The 19,546-nt window shown below is 43.6% G+C and overlaps 2 protein-coding genes across 2 annotated transcripts in view; one reads left to right on the top strand and one right to left on the bottom strand.

Moving 5' to 3' along the window:
- LOC311003559 (protein NLRC3-like) overlaps positions 1-19,546 on the top strand; it is a gene marked incomplete at both ends in the record, with an annotated part of 385,386 nt that overhangs the window by 171,911 nt on the left and 193,929 nt on the right. The window lies entirely within an intron of this gene.
- Positions 1-19,546, bottom strand: part of acvr2ba (activin A receptor type 2Ba) — a 42,518-nt gene that overhangs the window by 7,924 nt on the left and 15,048 nt on the right. Inside the window, exon 2 of the mRNA XM_083995821.1 lies at positions 6,643-6,850. Coding sequence (XP_083851947.1) covers positions 6,643-6,850 — 208 coding nt within the window. The remainder of the gene's footprint in view (positions 1-6,642; positions 6,851-19,546) is intronic.

The following is a 19,546-nucleotide window of genomic DNA, read 5'->3' as shown; positions in this document are numbered from 1 at the left end:
AAAAACGTCGATTTGGCCTGTTTTAACACGTGTTTTGGCCCCCAAGAGGGCACTTTAGCACACCTTTTGCAGGGTTCGTACGGTCATGAAAAACCTGGAAAAGTTATGGAAATTGAAAATGCAATTTCTAGGTCCTTGAAAAGTTATGGAAAAATAAAATCCTCTGTAAAGTTTTGGAAAAGTCATTGAAATATTGCGTGATTAATATTTCGGATGTGTAATCGGCCTATTAAAAATAAATATAGTGTAACGCAATCGCGTCGCCTGGCTCTAGCCCCGAACATTTCTTACTCAGCCCCGGATGTTTTCTCAGACGGAGTTAAACAGAAAGTGCACATTGACTGAGAAGGTAGTTTTGTAATTTCCCGGTCACAGTGAATGCAACACAGGCACGACGCCACGACCAATCAGAGAGAAGTGTTGTGGAAGCGGAGAATCCTCCTCCGTGTTTTATTGGCTAACAGCCAGGTAACCAAGGTGACAATCTGAACTCTAGCGTTCCGAGCGGTCCCAATCATCAGAAAAATTGAAAAATGGGCTACACCAGGCGGTTTTTTACACGGAAAAGGGGAGACGTTTCTGCAGTCGTGGTGGCTCGCGGCAGGGCGGACTGGCCACCGAGAGTACCGGGAGTTTTACCGGTGGGCCGGTGGGTCAGTGGACCGGCCCGGTACGACGTGGTACTGCAAGTGACGCGCTGACGTTGGTGTGTTTACATTTTGCGCGAGGAGTGCCTACCGTAATTAATTTATTCTCGGTCCGAATCCGCCCCAGTCCCAGCCAGGCCAGGCCAGGCCGAGTTACGAACCAGCGCGTCCGGTCGAATTGGGCCGTCCATGTTCACTTTATGAGCCCAAAAGAACAAAAGAACAGGCAGGCAGCCCAGTCCAGAGAGCAGAGGAACAGAGAGAGACAGCACAGCAACAGGTGTGGGGGTGTGTCTGTGTGTGCGTGCGTGCCTGCGCGACTGCGCGTGTGTGTGTGTGTGTGTGTGTGTGTGTGCGCGTGCTACCTGCTGTAAGATGTAGGCTTATATATTCTATACATAGTTGGCTGAAAATCTTAGGACATGCTTAAAGCTCAACCATGTTGGAGCCTCCTTTCATATTTAATATCTGATAGAGATGAGAATAGGGCAGAAGTTGTGGAAGAAGAGGAAACAGCCTTTGAAAGGCTGGTTGAAGCCAAAAGATTTAACAAATGGGTTTTGTTTTTGCTCTCCAGCCACAACTCCACTAGACCAGTTCTGAGTGCACTTTCATACACTCCAGCCATTCTTGCCATTACAATGATAGGAACCTCAGTCAGTACTAAATCTGTTTGTTTGTTTTTATCTGAAGCAATGTTGTCTTTTCCCTTTATTTTCTCCTCAGAGTACACCAGAATGCCTCATTTATGTGTTAAAAATTACAACATTTTTCTGGGGGAGTGCCCCCAGACCCCCCTGCTAAAATGCTTTAGATAGACGGCAAACCGAGGGGGGGGGGTCTTGAAAATTCATTGAAAGGTTATGGAAAAGTCATTGAAAAGTTATGGAAAACCATTGCTAAAAAAGTGTATGAACCCTGCTTTTGGCTCCTAGATGTGGCTCCTAGAGGGCACTTTCAGGGCTGCCAAGTTTCAGAGTGAGACTGTAGCGACATGGTGCGTTTGGCCCCCAAGAGGGCACTTTAGCACACGTTTTGGCTTCCAAGGGCACTTTAACATGTGTTTTGGCTTCCAAGAGGGCACTTTAACATGTGTTTTGGCTCCTAGAGGGCACTTTAGCACACGTTTTGGCTCCTAGAGGGCACTTAAGCACGCGTTTTGGCTCCCAAGAGGGCACTTAAGCACGCGTTTCAGCTCCTAGAGGGCACTTTAGCACGCATTGTGGCTCCTAGAGGGCTCTTTAGCACACGTTTTGGCTCCTAGAGGGCACTTTAGCACACGTTTTGGCACCCATGAGGGCACTTGAGCACACGTTTTAACTCCTAGAGGGCACTTAAGCACGCGTTTTGGCCCCCAAGAGGGCACTTAAGCACGCGTTTCAACTCCTAGAGGGCACTTTAGCACACATTGTGGCTCCTAGAGGGCACTTTAACACACGTTTTGCCCCCCATGAGGACACTTTAGCACGTGTTTTGGCTTCCAAGAGGGCACTTTAACGCGCGTTTTGGCTCCCAGGGGGCACTTTAGCACGCATTTTTCAACAATTGGGCCACGAGGGGGGGCGACCGCCCCCCCTGCCCCCCCCCTGTGCACGCCACTGCACTGGAACCTCATGAAGAGGGATTGGGGATCTGTCTCATTTAGGTTTGAGAATAGAAATACAGAGATAGTTAGATAATACTAATAAATACTGAGCAGGAATAATTCATTGAGTCTGTTCATGAACAACTTCCTTTGGCTGAGGTGTTGGACAGTCTGATCATCTCCTCAGTGAGGTGAGATGTTGCTGCTGCTGGAGGAGGAACTGGACCTTCTCTTGTCTCTCCCTGTTCTCCTCTTACTGTCTGTTCCTCATACAAACTACAACAGCTGTGTCATCTCAGTGTGGATGTGGAGAGATCTGGAGATTTGTATTTAAAGTCTGTTGTACACAGAGTACTACACAGCATCGTGGACTCTGGACAACTGGTCAAGTGATGCACAATCCAAGACTTGATCCATCCTCATCCCTTTGACACTGTCATATAATAATGGGAATATAATGGAATCTTTTAAAGGAAAACATCATCCAGTCCAACATGAAAGACCAGTAGCAGCCCCCTCCAGGGTCTTCATAATGTCTGATGTGAGCCACTGTCTGGAGTCTGGATCAGCTGATTACAGAACAAGACGTGAACACGACCAGGACCCTCCATGTTCGTTGACTTAAAGGGATAGTTCAGCTTTTTTTGAAGTGGGGTTGTATGAGCTACAAATGCCCATTTAAATACACTAGATGTAGAAATGTCTCTGCCCCCCCCACTGAGAAACACCGGCGTGTTGCGCTGCACTGAGACACACCGCTGATCCAAACAGCTGAACAGCGGAGTGATGTACAGCAGAGGAGTACTGAGTGAGTTGGTTAGTTTCAGATAAACTAACTTTTTTCAGACCAGCTGATGCATTGTACATTTTCCCTTTAGGGGAAAACACTCTGAGCGTCTACTTTCCATTCAGACCCTCGGCAGAATAAACACTCAGAATAAAAGCAGTGACTTTTTCTGTCATGGCGCTCAGAGCACTTCAAGTTGAAATCTGTTCAACTATTGGAACAGCGCTGCCTGCGCTCTTCAATGTCACTTCTCCCACACTGACCAATCAGAATCAAGAAAGGGCGGGACACAACCGGAGCCATGGTTCAGTTTCTAACATGCACCGACCCACTCGTTCTGAAAGTAACTTAGGGTTCATGTCAAAAGCTGCCACCAATGCTGTTAGGAATTTCTTAGTTAGACCAACGTTGTAGTGTTTACATTAAGCGGCAGGAAGTGAGACGACTCGTTTTGTAACCTAGCGACAGCAACATTCTGACAAGGGAAAGAGAGTGGGGGGGGGGGGGGGGCAGAGTGTACTTAATGGGCATTTGTAGCTCATACAACCCCACTTCAAAAAAGCTGAACTTTCCCTTTAAGTTGAAGATCTTCTGGGGAGACTGGGTGGCACAATCTGTCAACAGCCTCACACAACCCATCAGGTCCAGTTGCTTTTCCAGGATGAAGACTGATGAGCTCCATCCTCCTCCTCCGCTGTCACTTTCCTATTGTATTCCTCCTTAAAGGAGAATTCCGGTCATTTTTGACCCCTAAATCGTTGTCCTGAAGAAATCATCACAACAAGGACAAAGTGTTTGTTTCTGTGGCGGAGAGAGCAGGCGCTCTGTGATGGGATAGTAATGTCTTTCCAGGATGTTTCAGAGTTAGGCTATCTGAGGTGAGTGACTACATGCAAAAACACAAAGTTTATACTGTATATTTGATTGTTTTTTGAGTGTTTGTTGTGGTTGAAAAAATTGCATAGGTTAGCGTTGCTCCCTCCAACACTGGGTGACCATCAGGACAACGATTTAAGGGTCAAAAATGACTGGAATTCTCCTTTAACCTCCTTTAATCTCCTCTTCGGTTCATATTGCACACATACTACTACTGCTTCCCCTTTGGGGGCCAGTATCCCTCAGAGTTCCTCCTGTGCTGCACGGTGGCTCCTCCGTTCTCTGATCATGATGATGATGATGGGATGTTTCAGAGTATTCCTCCTCCACAGCTCCTCAGATCTCACGTGTTGAGCCATAACGCTCCTCTCTGTCTGTCATTGCCGTTGTCTAAACAGCCCAGGGAGACTAACAGCAGACCTGTCAGTCGCGCGGCGTCTGGGGAATGCTAAATGTCACGGCGGTAGTCTGGCAGCACTTGTACTTGACCCAAATAGGAAGGGTTTTTTTTCTGACGCCTCAGGGAAAATGTAAAACTTGCAGCATATCGTCGGTGTCAGGGGAGACGCTGGGAACAGCAGTCCTCACCGTTTCACCGGCCTCTCGCGCCTTCAACTGATGCTTCACACTTGATTATGGAGGAGAAGTGAAACAATTGCATCACATGAAGCTACAGCCTCTAACGCTGCTGCTGCTGCTGCTGCAGACTGACACATGTGACCAGAGGAGCTTGATGGTAGCTAAAATGGCTGAATTACTGAATTATTAGAAATTGGTAACAAACAAAAAAACACCAGGATGCATGTTTCTTCATCAGTCGGATGTTTTCCTCTAAATATATATTTATATTTAATAATTTCAGATGTTTAATTCCTGTCTTTTCAATAAAAGACTCTTTAGGAACTTGCTGCCTTCATGTGCTGTTCCAAATATAGGAAAATCAAGTTTTCTGAGCAGGTTGCTGAACCTTCCATGCGATCAAAGGTTTATCCTCAATGAAAGCTTTGTTTACTTTCATTAGACGTCAGAGGATAAGACTTTTTTTTTTTTTTTACCTTCTTGTTTTCACTATAAACATGAAATCCTAACTGTTGGCAGTATTTCAGAGGTCCATGAACTCATCTCGTTTCCACTCTGGGTTGATGTTTATTTATATCTTTCAACAACTCAGAGTATGACCTGCGAGAGCCTCTGCCTGGCGGAACACACCACCACATGAATAAATATTTACTTCGAAAAAAGAAGATTATTCACAATGAATAATCACCAAAATACCCATGAAAGCTGAAAGTGTGTCTGTGCTCAGACCTGCGCTCATCACACACACACACTCTGAACTGAAGCGACAGAGCTGTCGTCTTTCCCCTGCCGCCGCCGCCGCCGCGCTCTTGCATCACCAGCCCTGAGCGTTTACACAGCGCTCGGTCACAGCGCCTGTCAATCAAACTGAGGGCAGAGGGGATGATGGGAAATGTGTGCCTGTTGCAGCGAAGCAACTGAAGCAAGAGTCAGCAACAGTTTCCCAGTCACACGGTGGATGCTAGCAGCTCAGCGCTAATGTTGGACAACACTACACTCTGGTGAATGTGCAGGTCACAACTTGTCCACCAGAGCGTTTTGGAGTTGTTGGATTGTGTATTTAATTTGATGAGGGAAACGGGGAAATACCACGTGCCTCCATTGTGTTAGCTTAGCTGAGCAGCTCGCGTCTCTGCCCCGCTGATCTAAAAACAGCTTGCACCAACAATTAAAGGTAACACCTATACTCCTAAAACTATAAGGATTATGGCAATAGGCAAATTTGCCAAAATGTTAAAATATCCCTAATTTCGAATGAATGAATGTACAAGGTGGAAACAACATGAAACTCAAGGCTGGATTGTGTATTTAGTTTGATGAGGGAAACGGGGAAATACTATGCAGCTCACGTTTCTGCTCCGCCGATCTAAAAACAGCTTGCACCAACAATTAAAGGTTGAACCTACTCCTGTGACTATAGGGATTATGGCAATAGGCCAATTTGCCAAAATGTTAAACTATTCAACTTCAACTGTTGCACTTTAAATATGCAGGATTTCTACATTTTCATCAAACTTTTTAAATATTTCTACTGTAAAATGTTCTATTTTTACCCTTCAGATACGGTGTAGTTATTTTTTACTTCTTCTTCCCTTTAACGCATTGTAACTAGTTCTATATTATTCTACTTTTACTCTTCAGATATCAGTTCAGTTCAGTTCAGTAAACTTTATTGCCAATCACACAATGTAACTGACAGTTACACAGGGGATCGAAATTACATTTCCCCAAACTCCAAATGTGCAATTTAAAAACATAAAAAAATGGAATTTTCAACATACATTTACCACACATATATGACATAAAAGCACAGATATACTGACAGAGGCCTATGATGTTGTGGGGAGATAATAAAGTGCAATGTGAAAAGTGCAAAGTGCAGAGCAGCACTTATATATAGTAATGGTAATGCTTAAAAAATGTTTTTATGCTGTCAGTTTTAAATAAATCTGAGTAGACTTCAGCCTTTCAATTTCTTCATACTGATCTTCAACAATTCAAGTAATTTCCAACCATTTCATACAGCCTCCTTCTTACATGTTCTACTTTTACTCTTCAGATATTGTATAATCTTTTCAACATTGATTCAGCAATTTCTTCACTTAATTCAGCATTGTTTCAACAATTTATTCAGCTCATTCAGCTTCCAGCTTTCAGCACTCAGGTACCTGTCGTAGCAGTTGAAGTCGTCCAGCCAGCAGCCCTTCTTCACCAGCTCGATGGAGCCGGAGTTGTTCCTCCAGGAGGCGTAGCAGTGGGAGCGCTTGTCCTTCTCGCCCTCGCAGCGCTCCACCCCACTCTGGTTGGTCTTTTCGATCTCGAAGTTGACGTTGAAGTACAGACACTCCCTGGTGTCGCCCTCCCCATGGCTCAGTCCTGCAGCACAGACAGACAGAGAGAGAGAGAGTGTGTTAAGTTTGTGTTGTGCAGCAGTACACAAGACACTCAGACAGACACACACTCATCTCGCTCTTGAAAGATCCAGCCTTAAAAGCTTCCGTGGGTGTTGACGCCTGCTGCTCAATAACCCAACACTCTTCAGTCCTTGACCCCCCCCCCCTCCCCTCCCTCCTTATCCCCCAACCACAATCCAACAGTACTCCACTAACATCAAAAACACCATTAGCACTTTCTAATCACACTCATCTTATTAAAGCCCAGACGGAGAAGAAAGGAGGCGGCGTAATGAGAGTCTGTCTGCTGCACACAACAGGTGAGCTCTGCTCTCACAGGAAGCTTTTATTTATGTGTCACTCTGACACAAATCAAACAGAGAAAACCACACACTCATTTCATATTTCCACTGTGTGTGTGTGTGTGTGTGTGTGTGTGTGTGTGTGTGTGTATGTAGTTGTTTAAAGAGCCTGCTGAGCTCCTGTCTGCTGTGGATCATCATGTTCAGACAACTGTCTCTGTACTGAAGGATTCTCAATTAACTGTGTTCTGAGGCGGTTGGTTCAGGTCCAACCCGGTCTTATGCTGCGTTCATAACAACTCGGAGGTCGGAATTCCCAACTCGGAAATTTCCGACATCATTGCGTTCACGCTGCAAGAACTCGGAAGAGTAAAAACATGGATACCCGAAGGAAGTTTAGCATATTGTGGCTTCTGCTGAATATGAGAAATAAATGCAGCAGTAAATTACGTTTATTTTGGAGGCAAAAGAAGAGGAGATGAGACGCAGCAGATGAGTGCACATAACGTTATAGCTGTATAACTGTTATACGTTATTTCCGTTACATACGAGGACCACAGTTTCACACAATACAGCAATCACAGCTTAATAGAAATGTATTTCATATAGGCTACTGCAATAATACACAAAAAATATGCATTAAAACCTCAACAAATCATTTCAAGTCGGAGCTCTGAAATGATACCCGAGTTTCTGACCTGTAATTTCCGAGTTCCACGCCGTTCAATTCATTTTTTACAACTCAGAGCTCGTTTTTTTCCAACTTCCGAGTTTTCTTGAACGCACCACCAGTCTCTGCTGCACCTCCCTCTTCCTGCTCCTCCTCTTCCCCTTCTCTCTGACCATCTTTTCTTCTTTCACATGTTTTATCTTTCTTTCAACCCCCACCCCTTTCTCCTCCACCCACTCCTCTCTTCATCTTTCATTCCTTTTCCTGCCACACACCTTTGACCTCTGTTTTTTTTCCCGTTCTTCCCCCCTCTCTTCCTTTCCTTCTCTGTCGTTCCCCTCACTCCACCTCACGTTTCCTTCCTCTCTTTTTCTCTCCTCTCGTCATCCTCCATCTCTCCTTTTCCCTCTTTCTCTTGTATTGGTTTGTGTTAACAACTAGATTTAGAGCTCATCACTTGTGACCAGAGGCAGATGTTGATCAGGTCTGAACAGAAAGAAAAGAAGGTGGAGGTCTTTTCAGGTAACTGGAGCTGCACACACACATACACCTTATGGGTGCCAGATGTAACCTTTAACCTCTGAGATCATACAAGAATGAGGTCATCACGAAAAGAGCGCACACACACGCACACACAGAGTCCTGTATTGGTAGCAAGGTGAGGTCCATATGAACCCTAACCCTGCTACATTTTAACATTAGATTTCTCCCTGAGAATCTTTACCAAGTGTTAAGTGAGGATCTTTTCATGGATGCTGCTACTTATTTCACTTCTGGCAGGATACACACACACACACACACACACACACACACACACACACACACACACACACACACACACACACACACACACACACACACACACACACACACACACACACACACACACACACACACACACACACACACACACCATCAGGATTTTCTTCCCCTCAGCTGACTACATGATCGATCACATGTCTGATCAGAGAAGCGATAACAAATCAACCCTTCATCCTCTGTGTTCTACGGTTTCAACACACAGAATCATCATGTTTAATTGATTCCATGATTAACGCTTTAAAGGGATAGTTCAACATTTTGGCAAATTCGCCTATTGTCATAACCCCTATAGTCATAGCAGTAGGTTTGTTACCTTTAATTGTCGGTGCAAGCTGTTTTGAGATTGGCGGGGCAGAGACGTGAGCTCTGCACAACCAATATTAAAAAGACAAATAAATCTGATTGACAAGAGCTGTGACACTGTGCACTTGGTGTGGAAGTTAGTATTTCCCTCATCAAACTCATCAAATACACAATCCAACAACTCCAAAACGCTCTGGTGGACAAGTTGTGACCTGCACATTCACCACGCTAAGAGATAATAATGTAACATTACGAGGTGGAGTTGTTTTCCAGGCAAATGGAACCAGAACTACATCCCAGACACGGCTGCTGGGCAGAGTGATTTTAAAAGCGCAAGTAGTTCTGAGTATGTTGTATTGTTACATAATTATACGTTATTAGCAGGTCACAACTTGTCTACCAGAGCGTTTTGGAGTTGTTGGATTGTGTATTTAGTTTGATGAGGGAAACGTGAAAATACCGCGCGCCTCCGTTGTGTTCGCTGAGCAGCTCACGTCTCTGCCTCGCTGATCTAAAAACAGCTTGCACCGACAATTAAAGGTAATGGACCTACTGCTAAAATTATAGGGATTATGGCAATAGGCCAATTTGCTAAAATGTTAAAATATCCCTAATTCCAAATGAATGAATGTACAAGGCTGCAGCTGGTGGATGAGCAACTCAGCTGTTCACACAGTGATTGAATCAGATCAAAGTCAGCTGATACACGTGTAACAATCATGTTATTATTAACCAGTTATTACATCTGTGTGGTGGGAGAAATGTTAGCGAGGAAGCTGGGAGGAGGAGGAGGAGGAGCGATGAGAACTTCCTGTGAAACTGTCTCTCAGATGAAGAGCGAAGTGAAACAGTGAAGGAGCAGCAGAGATGGACGGAGCAGGTTTTGGCAGCTTTTACCGTGACAGATGTTACAGCCAATCTGTGCATTTATTGTCGCTAGGCAACCGGAAAAGGTGGGAGTATTCACACACACACTCACTCTCACACAAACACACACTCACACACAGCTGACAGCAGTACAGTAGAGGTACAGCTGGTTTATTCTCAGTGCTGCAGACTGCAGGAGGAGACAGAGGATGTTACTGTGTCTGATGTGACTAATAATACATTCACAACTATGGAAATTCAATAAAACACAACTTTACAACACAAACAGCAACAATTACCAACTATAACAATTCAGGTGTTAAAACCAGATGAAGGATCATAATGAACTCCTCCTACACAATTTCTCAATGAACTACTGAACAGTCAGAGATGAAGTGTGTGTGTGTGGGCGTGGTTGGGTGTGTGTGTGTGTGTGTGTATTGAGCGGATGAGGGGACAGAGCCTTATTGTGTTCAGTGCATAGACAAACATAACCAGGGATGAGGTTTTATTTGAAACTACAAAATTTCTAACTTAAAGGAGAATTCTGGTCATTTTTGACCCCTCATCTGAGGTGAGTGACTACATGCAAAAACTCAAAGTTTATACTGTTTATACTGTACACTATGAGTTCAGTGGTGTGTCATAAGGATTCCAATCATGTTCATATTTGATTGTTTTTTCAGTGTTTGTTGTGGTTGAAAGAATTGCCCCCATGGGTTAGCGTTGTCGCTATCCCTATAGCTCCGTCTAGCCATGGTGTAACTCTGGTTTGCCTGCATCAATTTTAGTCGCGTTTTTTGCTCCTCCCAACACCGGGTGACCATCAGGACAACGATTTAGGGGTCAAAAATGACCGGAATTCTCCTTTAAGGCTATATTGTGTATTAGGAAAGAAAATAAATTTTCACTCAAAGAGGAAAATCCAGGGAAATGAGGTGTGAGTGGGAAATCCCAACGTTTCCATTAAGCTATAGATTCAACAACATGGGACACATGACTTGAGACATGGACAGAGCCTGTAAACACAGGACAGTAGCCTATCAAGGTTTTATATTTCTGGAGAACTGAGGACGACCAGTAGAATGAATGTCATTTCCATTGTGTTAAGGGCTGCAACTAACGATTATTTTCATTTTCAAAAACAGAACCCATGTACCTACTTTTAAATTCACTACTTTATTGAAAACTGTTTCAAACTGTCAAGTATTTAACATCACTGTGCTACAACATCTTTTTGCAGAGAATTTAATAGGGCTGCCCCCAAATAGTCGACCAAGTACTGGTTGACCAAAAAACCATTAGTCGACCAAAATTTCATTGGTCAATTGGTCGCAGGAAAAAAACAAAAAACATTTGGAGCTGTGTCTTGTCAAAATTAAGTCAAAGTCAATATGACTGAACTGTATAAAGGCTATAGGGCTTTTAATTTGAAGGGCCGGATACAGGAAGTCGTGACACTCACTCGCTGTCAGTACCTGTGCAGTACTTCAGTTCACAGAGCAGCTCGGCAGTAAAGTACCTTGTCGTCAGCGGTCTGAACTCATCAGTATTCTGGAACTCGACCTTGGTCACCATGGAGATCGGTGAGCTAATGGGCCAGGCAGCTGTCTGTGTGTGTCTGTGTGTGTGTTGACATTCAATTCAACTTCTTTTTCAATTAAAAAGTTGAGCAGCAAGTTACAGAAAGTTAAGAAAGAGAAAGAAAACTAAGGCCACTTCTATTGAGACTCTGCTGGAGAACACACACACGCACGCACGCACGCACGCACGCACGCACGCACGCACGCACGCACACACACACGCACACACGCACACACGCACACACGCACACACACACACACACACACACACACACACACACACACACACACACACACAGAGCAGCTAGACACTGAGGTGATGCACATTTCCATAGGTGTGCAGTGGACTGGTCCCTGACACAGATGTCATCTATCCATCAGTCAGTGGAGGTTAGTCAACTGTTTAATGTTGGAGCAGCAGCAGGTCTGACCTGAACACAAGGAGACGGAGCAGCTGATTGGTCACTGGTGACCACTTCACTGCCCGCAGGACAGAGGGCTTCAGGAGCCTCTTTGTCTCCACTGACTTACACAGCATCTTGTGTCACCAGGTGGTGTTACAACACAGGCTAGGTCGGGCCTATAGCTGCTAGCACGCTCATTGTAGCAGCTATCTTAGAACAGATGGAGGTTTTGTCTGTCGGTTGTGTTTTCATGTTTGTGGAGATTTGAGTTGAGAGTAATTAGCCACAGTCAGGCAGAGGAGTGTCGAAGTGGAACCTGAGCTGAGCTGAGCTGCTGATAGCAGGAAGTAACTGCTGCCACAGTAAACAGTCCTCTGGTCCTCAGGGGTCTGCCAAAACATATGCCAAAACATCAACTAGGCTGTCCAGGACAACTTAAAGGAGACATATTCTGCCCCTTTTCCACAAATTCAAATAGTTCCCAGGTGTCTTAAAGACATGTCTGTGACATGCTTTGGTCAAAATATTCCAAGGATCAAACATCTCAGCTCTTTTCATCCTCTTAAAACAGCCCTGTTCAGAACGGCTGCTTTCAGTGTCTGTCCCTTTAAATACAAATGAACCACTGCTTGCCCCGCCCCTTCTACTGCTACCAGGTAGGGGTGGGGTTATGCAAATCTGAAAACTAGTTACATCATTGGAACAGCTCGTAAAACCACATGGACTTTAACCTCGGGAGCCTGAACATTACATTTTTAGTCAATTCTTACATTTTGCGGCCAGACGGCAAAGACAAACACCCAAATATATGTTAAAGAGCCTTCAAAAAGTGATCTATAATATGTCCCTTTTAAAAAAAATGTAAACAGGAGTATTAAAAAAAATCAAGGACCACAACAATCAATCATGACAAACATCTTCGGCCTGATTGGCACAATTTCCCACGGACTTTCAGCTGCAGGGGAAATTAAGACGACAATGGGCCAAGGGACATTTTAGTTCCAGGAGGAAAGTTCCTGGTCAGTCAGTGGATCCATCAACTGGACAACAGACTGTCTGTCTGCACAGGGTTTCATGTCAGTCCATCAGACAGCAGCTCAGATAAACCCTCTGATCTGTCACATGTGACACAGCGCTACAACCTGTTCACCTCGCTTTGTCCACAAGCAGCGGCACAAAACATCTTCACCTTCACCGTGTCACAGTGGCTGCCCCATATGGCAGCAGGCGTCTCCATGGCGACAGCCTACGAAGGGACACAAGAGGCTGAGAGACACAATAACACATCTGATCTGAGGGAGGAAAGGTCAGCCATCTTTGTCTCTCACAGAGCTGCAAACCAGCTCTATTGTCCCTGTGTGAGATCATCTGACCTGCATGTCAATACACACACACACATGCCCACACACACACACACACCATCTACATACATATATATATATATGCTAATCAGCCTTATGTGATGTGAATAATGTGGTCATGGAGCAGACCTCTGCAACAACAATAGAGCTGCTGGACATTGAAGTTAGAGCTCCTCCTCTGTGTCCAATTTAAATGAGTGGATGGATTTAATGTGTGAAATGGATGAGTAGAGCGGGTGACATATGGACACAAGATCTCTTTAATGAAGTTTGGGGCCCATTTCTATGGAAACCCGCTTCTGCCAGTGAAAGAAAATAAATATCCCCTCAGTAAGTCATAATTATGAGGTAAAAGGTGAAAATTCTGAGATATAAAGTTTAAATTATGGGACAAAAGGCTAAATTAAGAGAAAGAAGTCACAGTTATGAGGTAAAACGTTAAATTCTGATATATAAAGTCCAATTAAATTATGATATTTGATCATTTTAATCATTTCTTTCTCAGATGTGATATAAAAGTTTGTGTATTTCACATGGAACATACAGGAGGATGGTTCTTTATGTCCTGCCTGAAGGACAATGGACCATGTGAGCTACTCATTAAAAGGCGCTGGTTATTTATAATTGCCGATCAATATGTTCAGGGCCTTGTGGGTTTTTTCAGCGTTCTTGTGACTGATGTGGAGGAGTCTGACCTTGTGGGTCTGCTCCGTTGTCTGCTCCGCTCCCATTCAGCTGATGAGATGGTAAACTTGTAACATCAGGAAGAAGGTAACACAATCAGACTTGTGAGTTCAGCTGCACTGGAACTCACAAGTCCAGTCCAGGACCAGAACCACCTGAGTCTGACCTCCTGTTAAAGTGGTTCAGTCTCTGGACTCCTGGTCCAGCGCGTTCTCACGACCCTTTGACTGAGGCCCTGCTGTCACCATGGAAACCATAAAGTTTCATATCTCATGCAACACACAGTGACAGCTGTAGCATTGTTATGAAAAGCATCATGTTTTAGTGTGAGAACGGATTCACACTCACACCGTCCAGCTGCAACAACTCAGACGCATAATCACATCTCACACATTAACATGTCTATACTGCATATGTGTATGTGTGTGTGTGTGTGTGTGTGTGTGTGTGCGTGTGTGTGTGTGTGAGACCTCTGACCTCCTGTGTTCCTTGATGATATGGATACGGACGTGTGTGAAATGCAAATGTCTCAAAGTGTGTGAGACTTTATCATGCAAAATGATCACATATACGAATTATGAAGAGGCTTTGTGAGCGCCAGACATGAGGGTCAGGGGTCAAACACGCACACACACACACACACACACACACACACACACACACACACACACACACACACACACACACACACACACACACACACACACACACACACACACACACACACACACACACACACACACACACACACACACACACACACACACACACACACACACACACACAGAGGCATCTGGCAGGGGAAGTGTGTGTGTGTGTGCATATGTTACTGAGATCATAGGGCAACATATGAGATGCAAAGCCATGGGAACTCTTCATGGACACGGGCACACATACTCACGCACAAGCACACACACACAAATACACTGAGTGGACAAATACACTGAGTGGACACAATAAGCTGTTAACCAGCAGCTTGTTGTCGTATTTATGGACAGTTAGTATGTGTATGTGTTCTACCCTATGTGGTACAATATTTTATTCCATTGTTGTTCTTTTTAAAGGTTGCCTTGTACAATCTGGCAAAGGGACAGTCGATGAAAACTAGCTTTTTAAGCTAATTCAGGTGCATTTACATAGTTTTTCATTCAATGTTTATTAATGTGCATTGTCCCTTTTCAAATAAACTAAACTGAAACTAAAACTGAAGCTGAACGGTAGAAATAAATAAATGAAAAGATAAAGACATCCCTAATAATACATAAACACTTGCAAAATACAAACATTTCACTAACAGAAATGCTACTTCTCTATTTCTTGATGCATTTCTGACTCCATACATGAATGAGGATGGATGGATGGATCTACTGCTGCTGCTTCACAGGAACTTTCAGCAGCTCAGCCACTCTGACACTAGGTTTACTCTGACACTAGGTTTACTCTGACACTCAGACTCTTGAGTGACTCTTATAAAGTGACGTTTTCAACAAAGCTTGGTGACTGTCCATCAGGGACAGTCACCAGTCTACAGCCTGAGAGGAGAGAACAGCACCAGCCAAACACTATAGGCAGTTGTTATGGTGACAATATTATTGATTGAATTTTAATATGATCTGTGCTGCCCATCGTTTTAGATTTTAAGGGATAGTTCAACATTTTGGCAAATGCGCCTATTGCCATAATTCTTATAGTCATAGGGGTAGGTTCATTACTTTTAATTATCGGTGCATGTTGTTTTGGCAGAGACGTGAGCTACTCAGTGAACACAATGGAGGTGAATTATCCCCTGTCCCTCATCAAACTCATGAAAAACACAATCCAACAACTCCAAAATGCTCCTGTGGACAAGTTGTGACCTGCACATTCACCACACTATGAAATAATAACGTGTACGTAACATTACGACACATGAAGCAAATACTCGGAACTACTTAAGCCAATCGCTTAAGAGGAAAGGCACTGATCCTTTACTGCTAGTTAGGACATGCCAAGTATGCAAACTAGTGTCATTTGATTTTTTCATTTTTTTTTTACATTATAACATCCAGGAGGTATTTTATAGAATGATAATCAGATAGGAAAAATAAATGTTACGTATAAAGTCTGAAAAATCACTGATTCTGATTCGAGTTGTCAACAGTGGAAAGACAAAAGTTCCAGTCAAGGCCCACGACACTCACTGAAGATATGGACAGAAGTTTTCTAGTTTGTAACTAAGTTTGAAATCACTGTTTTCACTATGTGTACTACATTTCTTAATCAGTCACTTTAAAGATTCATTTAAGTCTCGAGACGAGATCTAAAGTTTGGAGGAGCTACCAATGATTTTTATCAAAATTAAAAGACTGCATTCATTTATGAATTATATTTCTTTCTGTGTACTTATCACTACAATATAACTAATCATTTTGTTAAGTTTGTAGAATTAAGTACTATAAAATATTAATTACATATTTTAAATGTTTAAAAATGTATTATATTTATTCACTGACATCACGCGCTTGTTGAACTTGCCTCTGTTCAGACCGACTCCTTCTCCTTGGCAGCGCTGACTGGAGCTCACCAATGTTGTAGAATAAACTGACAGACCAAACTGATCTCAGAGCAGCTCATTAACTCAAACATGAACACAGTGATGGTTGCTGTGAGCCGCACTGTTCTGCACTCCTTTACCCCCCCCCCCCCCCCCCCCCCCTCCTCGTCCTCCAAGCAAAGTCTCCTCTGGATCCCAAAATGGGCTTCCCCTCCCCAAACTCTCACACACACACACACACACACACACTCACCCTCTATTTATAGCCACTCGTAAGTCAGCCCCAACACTGCTCAACCATTCTCTGTGAAAATGATAAGAGGTGGAGGAGGAGGGGGAAAAGAGTACTAGAGCTGCTCTTTAACCAAATCTCTCTCTCTCGTTATTTCTCTCTCTCTCTTGCTCACACACACAGTACACACACACACACACACACACACACACACACACACACACACACTGCAGCCATAAGCGCCATCAATCACAGCGTGGCCGGCCCTGACAGCACAGAGAGCTGCAGACAATAGCGCTGACCTCTCAGACAGAGGGCCTCATGGCTGCAGAGCCTCAACACACACAGAGACAGAGGACACAGTCTTCTGTGTCTTCGTCCCGGTAGTTTAAACATCGCTTTCGCAAATTTAAGACGCAAAAGGACGAAAGAAATGAGGGAAACATCTCCACTGACAGTAGATTTCTACTTACTAACACCTTCGTCTTCACTAAGGCTTTTACATCTGCATTAGAAACTTGATAAGAGTGAACGCACGACAGCATTACTGCCCTACAAAGGCAAAGTGCACTATCTGCATTTTTTTTTTTTGACCAATCAAAAAGTGTGGCATATTCTCTTCATTTTGGTAGAATTTGATATTGATACTGCTAAAATTTCCAGAGTTATTGGGCTTTTTATTTTGCTGTCCATCCAAAAAAACACTGTGAAACCACGACAAAGTGTCGTATCTGCAAAGAGTACTGTACTTCCTACATTCTAGAATTTACTCTATAATTCCACTGGAGTAAAACCAAGCCAAAGTGCAGTATCTGCACCAAAACCAAGGCAAAGTGCAGTATCTGCCATAAAATGGTTAAAATTGGTCAGAAAGACAAACTACAAAATACATTTAATTCAGTCCACCTTTATCTAATCCATTATAGACTTGGTAGTTATTCATAATTTGATGCTTAAACCTGACAATGAAAAACACAAAAAGCTGTTTTTCTCAGTTTGGCATTTTTACAGATACTGATACAGATAAAGGCGGGTAACTGCATTTATGATTAATTATTTGATTGGTTTGTGCATTGTGGAAATGAAGTGAAAAAGACAGTGAACGCACCAGCACAGTGCAATTAAAACAGAAAGACTGCAGGTAGCTGAAGGAAAGGAAAGAGTGAGCTGCAGCCCTGAGATCAGTTTGAAGAACACACTGAAAGCGTCTCACACAGAGAGAAGATCTCCATCCCATCATACACCGATGTGCAAGAGAGTGTCAACAGGAAATAGATTGTCTACGCTGCAGTTGATTAGTCACACTGAATAGAACAGCGAACTACAGAATGTGAGGCAACAACAGCTGCAAAGACAACAAGGTCAGTAACACTGTGATTCATGATCGTGTTGTGTCCACCACTGGCTGATGAGAGCCAATCAGGAGCCACCGTGGGCGTCTTTGTCATAGTTTGCAAAAGTTCGCCCATGAATTTTCAAAATAAAACAGGACCAAGAGAGATTCTGACGAGTCCAAATGTCCCTGTAGGAGTTCCACTGGTGGGTTTCTACTCATTCCTTTGGTTCCATCAAGTGTCTAATCTACTTGCAGCATTCTTGTGTGCTGTTGAGCCGAAACAAAACAGAGCCCGGACACCGCTGCTGTGTGTTAACCACAGTCGTCCCCGTTATGAACCGTTACTTCTTGTTTTCTTGGTCATATTCTCCGTGACTTCATGGAGTCTGGTTCGGAGCTGCAGCTGTTGGCGGCTCGTACGTCTACAAATGTACAGATGTCAGTCGCGATTCAGACGCCAGCACAATGAGCATATGTGCAGTGTGTGTGTGAGTGTAGTGGCTGTTCCCATGTGGACAAGTGAACAGATGGCTGCTGGTTTAACAGGGAATCTGCAAAAAGCATTGAAATATACACGGAAAACCCTCTGGTTCTCTACACATCTATACTCCTAATATTTACAGCCCCAATAACCCCCCCACAGATAACCCCATGTCCTGGGTTGTGTTCAAAGCCCCATTAAACCCTAAAACCACCGGTGTTCCCTGGAACACTTAAAGGAGAAGTGCCGTTTTTTACAACCTGGACCTCATTTCTGGCGTAAACTTTGGTGTACTTAGGATCCTTCAGACAATATTAAGTTCCATTCCAGAGCCGTGTATATCCATATAGTGGGAGTGACCGAAATGCAGCCTCTAAATAACACATTATCCGCCATGAAATTCATTCAACCAATATGTTTTTATGATACACTAGATCTATTCCAACAACACCAGTTACCATGTATTCGTGGACATGCAGCGGTTTGTTGTTCTCTGGCCAGCTGTTCCTCTCTCTGCCTCCTCATCTGTAGACTCTGGCTCAGAACGGTGAGGACGTCCGTCAACAACCTCAAAATCTGACAAATATTCAGCCATGTTGCACAAAACTAGCAGCAGCAAATTCCAGGTTAACAAAAAAAATCCAACTGTCGCAGAGTGAAGGAACCTTTTTTTTTTTTTCTAATTGCTTTATTAACAATTATATCCACAAGTTTCCAAACATTATCTATGGTCAAAACTGGAAGCCGGTTTTGCATTTCCGGTGGAATTTTACGTTTCCATGGTTTTCAGTCGTTGTCATAGTTGCGGTAAATGCATGAACCTATTAACGCTGGCTTTTAACACGGATGTCAATTTGTGTGATATCCATTATTAAAAGCTGGTGTGATGATCCATGCGTTTAACAGATTTTCATCGAAGAAAAAAAAAAACCTCGACTACCGAAACCATGGAAACGTAAACATAAAATTCCACTGGAAGAGCAAAACCGACACGTTTTTTGACGTTCGGAAAAAGGTGGATACAGAACAATAGTGTTTATCCAGGGGAGTTATAGTTATAAAAATGATATACACAAGGAGGCAGAGTGAATGAGCTGTGCT

This window comes from Trachurus trachurus (assembly GCF_905171665.1).
Source record: "Trachurus trachurus genome assembly, chromosome: 20".
Classification (NCBI taxonomy): domain Eukaryota; kingdom Metazoa; phylum Chordata; class Actinopteri; order Carangiformes; family Carangidae; genus Trachurus; species Trachurus trachurus.
Note: the sequence above shows the minus strand (reverse complement) of the source record. Positions and strands in the feature narration are given on the sequence as shown.